The 15,529-nt window shown below is 39.6% G+C and overlaps 1 protein-coding gene across 1 annotated transcript in view; it reads right to left on the bottom strand.

Annotated features, from left to right (window-relative positions):
- The window catches only part of NLK (nemo like kinase), a 146,173-nt gene that overhangs the window by 31,474 nt on the left and 99,170 nt on the right, over positions 1–15,529 (bottom strand). The window contains exon 4 of the mRNA XM_080679303.1: positions 1,180–1,286. Within this exon, the coding sequence (XP_080535429.1) occupies positions 1,180–1,286 (107 nt within the window). The remainder of the gene's footprint in view (positions 1–1,179; positions 1,287–15,529) is intronic.

The following is a 15,529-nucleotide window of genomic DNA, read 5'->3' as shown; positions in this document are numbered from 1 at the left end:
AAAGATTATTTAGGTTTGCGTATAGATAAGCTTTTCTGGCCCAAATGCTGACTAATATCCTTTAAGTGTGGCTACTGGAGCTCTGCTGCTGATGACCCCAACCTGTGATTCCGAGCATGCTCCAACAAAATACTTCCCATCAGCCACCAGGGAGTCTTTCCCAGGACAGATACTCACTGATGCAACAAAATTTAGAAACTTGCCCAGGTTTGTTGGTAGTATTTTCTACCCCTGAGAATCCAGAGGTAATAAACTACACTTTAAAAGACAGGGAGCTTTAGCACTGCCAGATAAAGGTCATAGCTTTAAGGCTTGTCTTTTGAATAAAATACAGCAAATCACATTTTTTACAAGTATAAAAAAGATCCAATATCTCCCCTCTCCCCCGACTGATGAATAGCAACACACAACTATAGAAGGTGGGCTTTCTAGTTTTAATATTGTGCTTATGTTTTAATCCTTTTGGCTGATGCTTTTCAATCTTATAAAGAATGTCTTAATTCTATGAATCTTGGCAGTGGGAGGTGGGGGAGTATTTTTTAGGTCAGAAAGCTGTTTCAGCTTTAAACAATTCTCAATTTGTAATAGCAAAAATTCTGAAGCACACACACCTGATGGCCAGAGAAAACTCCAACACTGTCAGCCCAAATCGCTTCTCTATCAAGACCTTGCTCTTTAATAAGCCAGAATGGAGAATTATTTAGTTGGCTGTTTCTATCAGTCTCCTCCACACTTTCACTTTAATAATCATTTTGTTTTCCTAGAGTTGGACTCAGCCAACACTCTGATCAGGACCACCTAATTCTGGCTTGAAGAAAGGATGACATCCATAGGGAACACACAGTGACTTTTCAATTTACTAGTAGTCATCTCGTACTAAACCACTGCTGCTTAACAAACCATCCTGCTTATTCACCTGTATAGATTGACCTACTCAACTGCCTAATAAATTAGACAGGGCACTCTATTCCATCACTAAAAATAAGAACCATTTGGCTATCCTTAAAAGCCTCTTATTTAACATCAAGTATAGAGATTATTAACTAGACCTTGGTACAAAAGAAAAAAAGTCTTTAGGAAAAAAGAAAACCTTGGAAGGTCAGATTAAAGTTCAAATGAAAAGTAAAACATTTCATTTACACAGTGACACTATCTTTTTCTTCATAAAGAAAATCTTACCTCGCAAAATCTGATAAAGAAAAACTTTGACATGATCTGAGCTGAGTGGTTGAGGAGACACGATAATTTTATGTAGGTCACTCTGCATCAATTCTGTGACAACGTATCTTGAGGCATTAAGTTAAGGAGAGTTCAGAGAATTCAGCTCCCAATGCCCTCAAAGAGGGCTCCAGGTCAGAAGAACTTCTATTTTTAAGGCTAGTTAAAGCTTAGGAAAAGAAAGCTTCTAGACAGCATAATAGAGGTGAGAACCCAGCCCTCAGAAGGTAAGACATTGCAAAATTTTAAGAATTTACTGTTTAAAAGTTAGCAGAACAACCAAGTGACTTCCCAATAATCATCATTATAAAAGAAAAATAAGGGTAAACATTTTAAATGACAGCCAGGCCAGGAAGAGTGTGAAGACCAGACTTAGAATCTATTTCAAACGAGAGAGTTGGTGGTCTCACCCTAGGCCACCATGTCACCAATGGAAAAGATGACGACCTACTTATCAACTGTTATTTTTAAGTATAGAACTCCTAAAAATGTATAAAATGGTTACTTCAAATTGAAGTTGTCATGTAATTTTAACAAATTCTCTTATTTAACTTTTTCATATATTTATATCTTCCTTATTAAATTTTAAGCTTCCCAAGCTTTATATTCTGTTATATTCTCAGGGTTTTGCTCAATGAACACACAGCAGATGATCCAAGGAGGGGGCCTGTGGAGCAATGGAGATGTGGAATTCAGAGCTCTTGCAAAGGTAAGATCTTTTGGTATATCTAGAATAGAACAGATTCATGTCTTAGCCTGCCTGCAGTCGAGAACTCATTTTGAGTTTTATGATTTAAGTAAAATCATGCATCAGTTATTGATGGGGATACGTTCTAAGAAAGGCATCATTAAGTGATTTTGTCATTGTGTAAGCATCACAGAGTGTACTTGCACAAACCTAGATGGTATAGCCTCCTACATACCTAGACTATATGGTATAGCCTACTGCTCCTAGGCTACAAACTTTACAGCATGTACCGAATACTGTTGGCAGCTGTCACACAATGGTAAGTATTTGTGTATTTAAACAGAGAAAGGGTACAGTAAAAATATGGTATAAAAGATAAAAAAATGGTACACCTGCATAGGACACTTATCATGCATGGAGCCTGCAGGACTGGAAGTTGCTCTGGGAGAGTTATGGACACTAAGGCTACACTAAATTTACCAAAAAATATTTTTCTTTCGTCAATAATAAATTAACTGTAGCTTACTGTAACTTTTTTACTTTATAAACTTAAATTTTTTAAGCTTTTCACCTCTATTGTAACAACACTTAGCTTAAAACAAACACATGGTACAGCTGCACCAAAATATTTTTCTTTATATTCTTAGACTAGAGGCCCAGTGCATAACATTCATGCACTGGGGGGTGGTTCCTCAGCCTGGCCTGTGCCCTCTCGCAGTCTGGGACCCCTTGCTCCTCACTGCCCACCTGCTTGCTGCTCCTTAGTGCTGCTGCGGAGGTGGGAGAGGTGCCCGCCACTGCCGCTGTGCTCACCAGCCGTGAGCTCTGGCTTCTGGCTGAGCGGTGCTCCCCCTGTGGGAGCTCACTGACCACCAGGGGTCAGCTCCTGCATTATCAGTGTGCATCATAGCAACCAGTCATTCCACCGTTTGGTTGATTTGCATATTAACGTTTTATTATATAGGATAAGCTTTTCTATTTAAAATTTAATTTTTTTAAAAACAAAGACACAAACACACATTAGCCTCGGCCTATATTGATCAGGATAATTGATGTCACTATTTTCCACTTCCATACTGTATCACATTGAAAAGACTTCAGGGGCAGTAACATGCATGAAGTTGTCATCTCCTCTGATAACATTGTTTTCTAAAATACCTCCTGAAGGACCTGCCCGAGGCTCTTCTTGAGGAAGTGTCATTCTGTTCAGAACTATGTCCATGGTGGTTTGCTTGAATGCTTTTTTCCATCATAGATTTGCTTATAAGCTGTATTTTTTTCTGGCAAGTAATTTTCCTCCTCAATCACTTATCTAGAATTTTCAAAAATTCTTCACCTGTCTTCACATCAGCATTTGCAGACTCACCACTTTCACATGATGTAATGAATAACAATTCTTTAATCATTTAAACCACCCAGAGTTAGCAGTAAATTCAACATTGTAGTCGAGTCCAGCCTTTTCTTTCAACACCGCAAACAAACTTTTGGCTTGGGCCATGATTGTTACGGGGCTTATAGGGATATGCTTCTGTGTTTGGTCATCAATGTAGGTCATTAGAAGTTTCTCCATGTTTGATATAGGCTCCTCTCAACTTTTTGTTAGTCTTGATGCCTTCAATGAAGCAGATCCTTCAACAGCTTCCATCACTTTGTTCATCAAGATCATACCTATGGTGGAATGGGGCATGCTTGACTGACCAATAACCATCCTGATTTTCCACCTTTGTAGTCCTGAGTCACTTTTAATTTCATTTCCAGGCCAATCACTCAACATAGTCTGTTACTAGCAACATTAGCAGTACATTTTGTATGTTTAGGGGCCATGATGAATAAAACAACACAAGATTAAATCAAGCACAAGAGAAAATGGTGCAATCAAAAGACATGGTAAACATGAGATGTATGAGGCTGCTGGCATAATACGGCCAACTTTTCAAAATTATTTTTTTTATAAGTAGAAAGAATATACTCTAAGACAATGATAAAAATATAGTAAAAACAAAAACCAGTAACACAATTGTTTATTATCAAGTATTATGTACTATAAATAATTGCATATGGTATCCTATCTAATAAAAGAGCAATATGCAAATCGACCATAACTCTGCCACACTCACAAGCCACGCCCACCAGCCAATCAGGAGCGAGTATGCAAATTAACCCAACCAAGATGGCTGCGGCCACGGAGAGAGCAGGAGGCTTGGGTTTCCCCGGCAATTGAAGAAGCCAAGCTTTCCGCCTGCCCTGGCCTGCCTTGGCCTCCACTTAAGGCTACAAAGTTTCAATTACAGAAGATAAATCAATCTCAACAAAAATGGCAGCAGCCACGGAGCTGGAGAGAGCGGGAGGCTTGAGTTGCCCCCAGGGATGGAAGAAGCCAAGTTTCTGCAGCCCTGGCCTGCCTTGGCCTCCGCTTAAGGCTACAAAGTTTCAATTATAGAAGATAAATAAATCCCAGATACCAGGGCCTCCACTTGGGTCGCCGGGGGGAGTGGCCAGCCTGCAAACCATCACAGGCCCCTCGCCCAGGCCACCCCACACCTCAAGGGAACCCCCACCCTGATCCGGGACACCCTTCAGGGCAAACCAGCTGGCCCCCACCCATGCACCAGGCCTCTATCCTATCTAATAAAATAATATGCAAATTGACCATCACTCCAACACACAAGATGACTGCCCCCATGTGGACACAAGATGGCCACCACAAGATGGCCAGCAGGGGAGGGCAGTTGGGAGGGACCAGGACTGCAAGGGAGGGCAGTTGGGGGTGATCAAGCCTGCAGGGGAGGGCAGTTAGGGGTGACCAGGCTGGAAGAGGAGGGAAGTTGGGGGCGACCGGGCCTGCAGGAAAGGGTAGTTGGGGGGAACCCAGGCCTGCAGGGAAGAGCAGCTGGGGGGGACCAGGCCTGTAGGGGAGGGTAGTTAGGGGCAAACAGGCTGGCAGGGGAGCAGTTAGGCACCAATCAGGCTGGCAGGGGAGTGGTTAGGGGGTGAACAGGCTGGTAGGCAGAAGTGGTTAGCGGCAATCAGGAAGACAGGCAGGCGAGCAGTTGGGAGCCAGCAGTCCTGGATTGGAGAGGGTGCAGGCTGGGCTGAGGGACAACCCCCCATGTACAAATTTTGTGCACCAGGCCTCTAGTACTTTTATATGACTGGCAGTGCAGTAGGTTGGTCTACACCACAAACACATGAGTAATGTGTTGCACTAAGACATTATGATGGCTATGACATCACTTGGCAGTAGTTTTTCAGCTTCATTATAGTCTTATGGGACCATCATCATATATGTAGTACTTTGTTGACTGAAACATATTATGTGTACATGGCTGTTGGTCCTTTGAAAATTTGACCACTTCTTACCATGATCACTGTTACCATACTGGCCCATGACCCCTAGATTTCTAAAATATAACAGCCAGAATACATTTTTTTAGTGTTACATTTTTATTTTGTCTATAAATTAACAGTCACTTTATTATTTAGAAAATATAATTTTTATGGTTTTTACACTTTTAGGTAAGATTTTTTTATCTTAGATTTTATTAACCAGATTCTTTTCTTTTTTTTAAAGAACTAAAGTTTTCCCTTTATTGATTTATATTTTTAATCCTCACCCAAGGATATTTTCCCCTTGATTTTTAGAGAGAGTAGAAGAGAGAGGCAAAGACAGAGAGAACTATGGATGTGAGAGAAACACATCGATTGGTTGCCTTCTGCACAGGCCTGGGCCCAGGTCAGGGAAGAGTCTGCAACCGACGTACATGCCCTTGACCGGAATCGAACCTGGGACCCTTTGGTCCGCAGGCCAGCGCTCTATCCATTGAGCTAAATTGGCCAGGGCAACCAGATTCTTTTCAAAGAAATACATTCTATTTTATAATGAACGTTAGTGACGAAAGGAGATTTGGCATGCAGAATTTCATTATAGTTCAGTACAGAATGTTAGAATTATCCTTTACACATTAGCTAATTTATAGTATTACTAGAGGCCCGATGCACGAAATTTGTGAAAGGGGCTTGGCCCCCGCCGCCATGGCTTTGTCAGGTCTAATTAGCATATTACGCTTTTATTATTATAGATCATCAGGGGTAGATTTAATTTTTCTTAATAGTTTAAAACTTTTTCTTATAAAAAATTTTCAAACACACATAAGACTAGAAAGAATTAAACAGTGACATACCTTTCACCTAGATACTGCACTTACTACTTTGCCATATTTGTTTTAGCACACATTTATCCATGGCTCCTTCCCTTCATCAATTCATCTTATTTTTGTATGCATTTCACAGAGCAATCTTTTAGAATGAAAGTCAGATTATGTCACTCTTCTGCAAAAGCTTTCCATTTCATTTAGAGTAAAAGTCAAAGTCCTAAAAATGTCCTTACAGGGCCATAAATGATCTGGCCTTCTGACCTTCTCTCCTATCACTTTTTCTTGCTATTCTCTACACATGCTGGACAACCTCTGACCTTGGGCCTTTGCTCTAGCTGTTCCCTTTGCCTGGACTGTGCTTCCCCAGACATCTATTAGGCTATTTCACCCTGTTTGTGTTTTTGCTTGAATCTTATCTTTTGAGTGAGGCCTACCTTGATCACTCTAATACTGCATCACGCACATCTTGTCCAACTGCCACCCTTCACACAGCTCTACTCCCCCCCACTTTAGCACTTACCTACATAATTTACTTACTTTGTTTATTGTTTGTCTGCCCAACCCTGCTAAAATCCTAAATAGAGTGGAGTCTGAAGCACTGTGGGATGCCAGTCATGTCTGCTGGGTTAATTGATAAAAAATTGACAATTTTTTTGTCAATTAACCCATGCAAGGGCTTTTGTCTGTTTCATATCTATCCCAAACTCTCAGAAACAATGCCTGCATAAAATAAGTCCCTATAAACATCTGTTGAGTGAATGCACTATTGAGCACCTACTAGGTTCTAGCCATTATACTAAGATTTTATACTAACATCTTATTATGTTTTACAGAGGCTTGCAACCAATCTTGAATTTAGGCCTACCTGCATCTCTACTTTCTGAGATACCGGATGTTTCCAATTTCTGAGCTGTTCTAATATTCTATAGCAAGAACCAACCTGTTGTTGGGTTCTCACTACTGCTGGCATAGGCGTCTGCCTCTTGCAATTTTTAATCCTTTACTGACATTTTATGGGCCCTGCAGGAAGGACTGGCAGTAAGAATTTGTGTTTTATCAACTGTGTTTTCACGTTAAAAACTGATTACATGTTTATTGGCCACATATGTATGAGAGAAAAAAAGGAAAAGAGAGTGGGAGTGAGTGTGTGTGTGTGTGTGTGTGTGTGTGTGAGAGAGAGAGAGAGAGAGAGAGAGAGAGAGAGAGAGAGAGAGAGGGAGAGAGAGGGAGAGAGTGTGTGTGTGGGGAGTATTCTTGTCCTTTGCTCAATTTTCTACTGGGGTGATAATTTTTATTTGTAAGAGTGCTTTACAAATTAAGGATATTAACCCTGTAGTGAAAAAAATTTCCTACTAGAATCTTAATCATAGGATAGCGTCAGGAAAAAACTTCTATTTGTACCATTAAGCCTTAATCAGAAGTACCAATATTCTTGAGTTGGTTCCAGGAATCTCAAGGGACAAAAACAAAGAAACATTACACAAGGAAAAAACAAAGCAATAAAATAAAACCAGAAACACTTCACAACTGCCATCACCGTATTGTGTTGTCAATTGAGGTTTTATTCAGGGGGGAAAAATCCTAAATAGAGTAGAGTATGGAGCACTGTGGGATGTCAGTCATGTCTGCTGGGTTAATTGATAATTTTTTGTTCCTGCCAGGATTGAAAAGTTCTTGCATTGAAGTGAAGAGCAGATTCTATTCTATTCTGTCTCCCATATCCACAAAACTGGCAGCTAACTTATGATGCCAGAATCTTTACTGTCAGTAGACACATTTGGTATGCATGCAAGCAAGTTATCAGGTTGAATTCATAGTGCTGGTACTGGAAAAATCTTGTTTTGATTTATAAAAGAAACAAACTGATACAAAAACCAAAAACAGAGAATAAGTATAAAATGTCATATGCTTTCTTCTGACAGTGACTACATTCTCAAAGAAAGGGGAAAAAGAAAACATTGTCTGGTTGGCATGGTCCTGTTCTAACCAGATATTTTAAAAATAATTACTCATTTCAGAAAAAAATACTTACATTTTATTTTGCCATTTTTTACAAAACATTATTTCCAGATCAGGGTGTTGCTGACCTACTGGATTTGAATGGACAATATAGGACCATTTTGACCAACAAAAATATGGTTCAGCCTAACACAAAGTATTACCAGATATCAAAAAATTGAAAAGCGAGTGTTCAAAATACAGAGCATGATAAGTCAATTCTTCTACATTAAGACCACATACATATGTGCTTAATCTCTCTCACAAAATAACTTAATTTTATTTCCCAAAATATAAACCAGCAGGTATTCCCTCTGCTAAACACAAATGACTAGATCACCACGTCTCTGTGCTCAGGATCAGTGAACTTAAAACCTTTCATTCAACTTCCTGTTATAATATTTAAGAAAGGAGCGTTTAAGAGTGCTACTTTCATATCTCTGCTTTTTGGATGACAGACTGGGTTAGAAAAGAATGGGGGTCAGTTAGTAAACTCTTATTTTAACCAGAAAGTCTATGGCAAAACCACAAAGAGCCCCTGCCTATCTTTACCATTTTTAAAATAATTGTTTTTTAAAATTTGTATTTTTATTAATTTCAGAGAGGAAGGGAAAGGAAGAGATAAAAACATCAATGATGAGAATCATTGATTGGCTGCCTCCTGCACGCCCCCTACTGGGGATTGAGCCCACAACCAGGGCATGTGCCCTGATGGGGAATTGAATCGTGACCTCCTGGTTTGTAGGTTGACGCTCAACCTCTGAGCTATACAGGCAAGGCTACCCTTACCATTTGGTTTACCTTTGTGCAGATATGCTTTTCCCTCCACTAGTATCTTTTAAATAGAACAGACTGAAATATTTTAAATGTGTAATTTTTACAAACTGATTAAAATAGCCACTAAGCAGAGATCATGTTTTGACAAGCTTTAGTTGGAAATATATTTTTCACTCCTCAAGTAAACCAGTTTTTTCTTCATAGAAAACAAGTCAACAACCAGGCTGACCTTTTACAAATTTATTTCTCTGGAAAATACAATTCCTGAATGTGAAGACTTAACAATGTAGGTGCAGAAATTTAGAAGCCACACATATCACTTTATAATAAGGTTTCTGCTTTGCTCTAGCAGAAATCCTCTGAAGTCTCAATCCCCAGCATAATGTCTCCCAGATGTCTCAACTAGTTGCCATGCCAACAAAAGCAGCTTAAATTAAATGAGGGCCTGAAAAGGCACCTGCATCACTCCAGGTCTGTTGCACATTAAATAAAGCCCTCTTGACAGGGACTCAGAGGTGCCATTAACTTGAACAGCAGCTATCTGATTATTGTTTCTGAGTAATTTAATGAGGGTCTCCAAACAAGAGGAAAAACAGGGTGCTCTTTCTCTCTTCCTGTCCTTCTAAATAGGACAGCCTCTCCGGCAGCTGGTGCACCGGCTGGGTCAATGACTTTGCCATGGCCTTTTAAGTTACCATTGGGCAAAGAAAAAACACAGGACCCAAGTTAGGCTTTCAGGAGAATATTAACAAATTAACCATTTTTCCCTATTAAAACTCATCATTAAAAATGACCATAAAAAACACACTGTGCATGGTATGCCAACCTCAGAGCGATTTAACAGCCCTACTATAATAATTTGCTGCTGATTGCAGCAATTAGTTAAGTAGCTCCATGAAATATGGATTTCAAAATGTACTAATTTGCTTCAGGAAAGTGAATGCAAATGAATGATACAAATGAACAATTATACTAGTAATGTATGGGTGGGGGCATGGCATCTCTGATACCTTAGGTGCCTAAGAAAAACAGTGTTTCTGTGTTGTTTTATAGTTAATTTTTCTGGGTAATACTGACATTTTAGAAGCTTCTTTATAAAAATACTCCTTTTGCTGCTTTCTCAAATATTATTAATTACTAGGGAATATCACTTAATAAAAAAACACAAACTTAGGGTAGAGTTGGGTGATTTACCCAAGGTCACATTCCCAGTCTGTAAAAAGCCAGGACTGCCTGGCCAGTGTGGCTCAGTGGTTGAGCATCGACCTATGAACCAGGAGGTCACGGTTGGATTCCAAGTCAGGGCACATACCTGGGTTTCCAGCTGGGTCCCCAGTGGGGGGCGTGTAGGAGGCAGCTGATCAATAATTTTCTCTCATCACTGATGGCTCTCTCTCTCTCCCTTCCTCTCTGAAATTAAAAACAAATTAAAATAAATAAATAAATAAATAAATAAATAAATAAATAAATAAATAAAAGCCAGGACTACCTTAGGTTTCCTAACTGCAAGACTAGTTGTTTCCCATAGAAGCTGACCTACTAGTCCCATTTTTTTTTTTTTTTTTTAAAACCAAGTAACATAACAGTATGGAGATTACTTTGAAGTGAAGAGAAGCTGAATTACTTTTAATTATGTACTATGAGAAGAAAAGGAAAAAGGAAGCTAACTTTTTGTTGAAGCTACTATGTGACTAATCCTCACATAATACCTAATTTGTAACTCCCCACTGTTGGGAGAGGTTAAGCTGCTGACACAGATCTTGGATTCAAACCTAGGTTGTAAAGATTCTGAGGTCTGACCCTTTCCATGAAATTTTGCCTCACTTACTATTAAAAGAAAAAAATGAAATTCATGAGGCTGACATTACTTTCAAGTTACAAAAACCAGGTTTCAAGGAAAAGAATCAGAAGTTCAGTATTTCATTACATGAGGCAGCTTTCAGCATTTCTCCTTTGTCATGTGTTTTCAAATGGGAAGTCACTCTGTTCATTCTTCAACAAATACTGAATAGCAGACACTGTTCTAGGCACTGGAAATGCAGTGGTATACAAGAGCATCACTGCCCTCACTGAGTTTATAGCTAATAAGGGAGATGAACAATTAAACAAGCAATTACAATACAGCCATTCAAAGACTACAACAATGTGCCCTGGCCGGTTAGCTCAGATGGTTAGAGCATTGTCCCAATACAAAAGGTTTCGGGTTTGAACCCCAGTCAGGGCACATATAAGAATCAGGCAATCAAGGAATAAATAAGTGGAACAACAAACTGATGTTTTGTTCTCTCTCTCAAAGCAATAAATAAAAAATAAAAGAAAAAAGATTACAATGTTATGGTTGTTAATCTCATATAGCCCCTTAGGTATTTCTTTGGAACTGAATATGTCAGACTTGCCACCAGAAATAAAATTTAAAAAGAAGCACAACCAAGACATATTACTTTAAAGAGACAAATCTCTAAGTTATTAGAATTGCTAACTTCCAGTAAACAGAGATTTAACCCTTTAGTATAACATCTTAAGAAACAATCATGATTTCTTCAACTCCTACTGAATTTCTAAATTATATGTATGTTCTAATGAGCAATTTACTTATATCTATAAAAACACATACATACTTACATTTGGTTTTCTAAAATGGTTCACCTTAAATTAAAAAAAAAAACATACACGAGAAATAATAAAAAAAAGCAATTAACATTTACTGAGATCTCACTATGTGCTAGGCACTTTCCAAGCACTTTATATAAATTATCTCAACGAATTCTCAGAAGTGGCAGGTTATTTGAAAGAATTAATTGTTCTCATTTTGAGTTTTATTTATTTATTTAATCCTCACCTGAGGATATTTTTCCCACTGATTTTCAGAGAATGTAGAAGAGGGAGAGAGAAAGAAAGAGAGAGAGAGAGAGAGAGAGAGAGAGAGAGAGAGAGAGAGAGAGAGAGAGAGAGATTGATTGGTTGCCTCCTACATCCATCCTGACCAGGAATTGAACCTTTCGGAGCAGAGGATGACACCCAACCAAGTGATCCACACTGGCCAGGGCTACATCACCTCATTACCTCATTTAACCCTCATAACAACTTGGGACTATCCCATGTAACAGATCTAGTCTGGGGGTGAAGGAACGTCAGGATGACAGCCCAAATAATGATACTTCTTTTGCCATCAACTAAAAAATAATACAAAGATTAGCATACACACACACACACACACACACACACACACACACACACACACACATATATGTATATATATATTTTTTTTTTCCTCACAGGGACTCCCTCAGCTAACTTTTTGTGTCAGGTATACGGTTGGGCTAGTAGCTCTTGACATGAAAAACAAAAACAAAAGACAGTCTTAACTAGAGATTGCTGAAAATATAGGACAAGCCTTTGGTGGGATGTCTAAATTGAAAATATAAATCTGGGAATAATTATATATGATACGAAATAGCAATTTCTACTTTCTACTAAAGGAAATCTGCCACAGATGGAGTATTAATTTTGCTTTTGATTATAATCTTTTTCTTTGCACTAAGTTTTTCTCATTTATTAAATTTTTTTTTCTATTTCTTTCCTTCTTTTATTTTGAGAACTGGATAGTAAAGTTATGGAAGCACATTATCATTAATGAGTTATAAATCCAACCTCGATGACATTACATTCTTTAAAATAAGGCCACCAATATTCACTGTAAAATAACCTCACCAGAGTTGGTGCATAATGCCCAAATACAATATGCAGGACACCCTGATAGACTCCTACAAAGATTGCTGAGGAAGGAAATGTGTTCACGGAGGACAGAGTTTGAAACAGGAAAAAGCAAAAATAAGGACTCTTCTGAGGAGAGATGAGGTGGGAATATATTAGATAGAATAGAAAGGCAGAGAAAGCAGAGGGGTGTTTAGTGTAACTGTACAGTTTTGTACAATTTTCTTTGATGCAAAAAAGAATTATGGGCTAGAAATGCAGGTAGGAGCCCGCACGCACAAACCTAGAGCCCGGCAGCAAACTACAACTTAATGGTAAGCTTCCCCTCTTTCTCCAATTTAAACAAATCTGTACTGTGATCAGTATCTGTTTAGCCCACCTTTATGACGATGCATCTATTTTAGGAAGTAATCTAAGAATCATGATCATCAGCCTCTGCCGCAAAGCCTGACTACTCCAGCTGTCAAAGGTAATTCTGCACAAAAGCTACACCATCACCAGAGAAACAAACGCTGACACCAAATTCTGACCTTCAATTATGAGTAAGATGATTGAGTCCTTTTCTGTTTTTAGAAAGTCATGATTACTCAAGCAGTCTCAGAGGCTGTAGGACTGGTGCCAACTTCATCTTTGTTAACTCATCATCATTAGCATCAATAAATACTGACTGGGCACCAAGTGGGTGTAGAGAGCATGCTAACTCAATGACAACACAGGAAAAAGATGGATGAATGCAAGGCAACTTTCAAAAGGTTAGAAAAGACTGAGATTGATATGTAAGAATCAAACACAGAAACAAGCAAAATATTTCAATATACCATGGCGATAGAAGCTTGACCAAAAAGAAAAATAGCTGGTATTTACTGAGTTTTCTTTTATGGCAATCCAGCTTTAAATATGGTTAGCCTCATCTACTCCTAACTACTCTACGAAGTAAATCCTATTATGATTGCCACTATGCAAACTAGTGAAGAGGTTTAGAGAGGCGAAGGAACTAGCCGAAGATCACAGCTAGTATTCTGCAGAAATGGCGGTAGAGCCTGGGCTGTTCTTAACCTGTGCTCTGTCTTTCAAAAGATTAATTAAACCTCAGAAAAAGGTGAATGAAATAATTCTACTTTATTATTTAAAGAGAGAAGGCCAGGAAGCTGATTTTCACAATGAGGAGTTACATGATTTAGGCAGTGAAAGGCAGGGGAGTGTAGGTTTTGGAATCACACACGAGGTTAGAATCTTGGCTCTGCCACTTACTAGCTTGACAACATTAGCAAATTAATGCCAGGGTTTAGATGATGTATGTGAATCACATACAAATGCCACCCATATGGTGAACAGGGCTTCCATGGTAGCTGCTATCATCATTGTTATGGGAGGGAGGAAGGGTACTGAGTTGATGACATATAAAAATGCTAGGCACTGTGCCAAATGTCCTACATTCATTAATTCATTTATTCCTTGAAACAGTTCTTTGAGGAAAAATATTATCATTATTTATCACTGAGGAGACTGAGGCTCAGGGAAGAGTATCAAATAACATTTTCAAGGTAAAAAAAACTAGTAAGTTGGGGGTGGCAAGAGCGGATTCATAGCTGAACTCAGAACTGCCCGATATCCAGGTCCATGCCTTACACAAACTACTCTCTTTTTAAAATATACATGTATATTTTGAAACTGACTATTCTTATTTCTTCCCAATACTTGCCCCTTCCTCCCAGGAAAAAGTTAAAATAATGTAAGTGAAAAGAAACACAAAACAGGTAACTAATTTGAAAAGCTCTTTTAAGGGGAGAAACCAAGATGGCAGCAGAGGTAAACACCTAAACTGCTGCCTCGCACAACAATTTCAAAACTACAACGAAAAGACAAAACGGACATCATCCAGAACCACAGGAAGGCTGGCTGAGGGGAAATTCTACAACTAGAAGGAAAGAGAAAAGCACACTGAGACTCAGAGGAGATGCAGGAGGCAGAGGTACTGAGACGTGCGCGCGGAGAGGACTGGCAACTGAGTGCGCTGCTGGCTTTCTCAAGCGGGAGGGAGATAAAAGCTCTCGACTGCGCTGAACTCCAGTTCCAGGTGAGACTCTGGGGACCCAGACTCATTCGGGGTGAAACTGGACTGTCAGGAAAGAGAAAAGCACACTTGAGACTCAGAGGAACTGTGGAAGGCAGAGGTACCGAGGCGCACACTTAGAGAGGGTGGGCAACTAAGTACACGGCTGGCTTTCTCAAGTGGGAGGGAGACAAAAGCTCCCGAATGCACTGAACTCCAGTTCCTGGTGAGACTCTGGGGACCCAGACTCATTCAGGGAGAAATTGGACTGACTGGCAGCTGGCGGAACTTGAGGGCGGCTTTCTCTCAGAGGTGCTTGCAGTGATTACCATGGGACACTGAGACACAGGGGTCTATTAGGGCAGGGCTGATGGGAAACCAATGCTGTCTACTCCACCCTGAGACTCCACCCCATCCAAGCTGAGCACAGAGGCTTTTGTAAGTCTTGTCTCATAAGGCTGTCTCCAGCACAGAAGTTCTCCCAGCATAGACACAGCTGATCCTCACAGCCAATTGGCCTGGAGGTCAATTCCTCCCAGTGATACCAACAACAATCAAGGCTTAACTACAAGACTGTGCACACAGCCCACAAAGGGGTGCACCAAGAGTGTCCACCTCAGGTAACTGGGGAGGCTGAGCCACTGGGCCCTATAGGACACCTAGCACACAAAGCCACTCTATCAACTCAGGGAAGCAGCCAAAATGTGGAGACAAAGAAACAGATCACAAATGAAAGAAATGGAGGAAAACAAACGACTGGATATAGAGTTCAAAACCACGGTTATAAGGTTTTTCAAGAATTTCCTAGAAAAGGCCGATAAATTTAGCAAGACCCTCAAGGATATGAAAAAGGACCAACTAGAAATTAAGCATACACTGGCTGAAATAAAAAATATTATACAGAGATCTAACAGCAGACTAGAGGAT

The sequence above is a fragment of the Plecotus auritus genome (genome assembly GCF_963455305.1).
Source record: "Plecotus auritus genome assembly, chromosome: 7".
NCBI lineage: Eukaryota > Metazoa > Chordata > Mammalia > Chiroptera > Vespertilionidae > Plecotus > Plecotus auritus.
The sequence above is the reverse complement of the archived record's forward strand: the minus strand, read 5'-3'. Positions and strand labels throughout refer to the sequence as shown.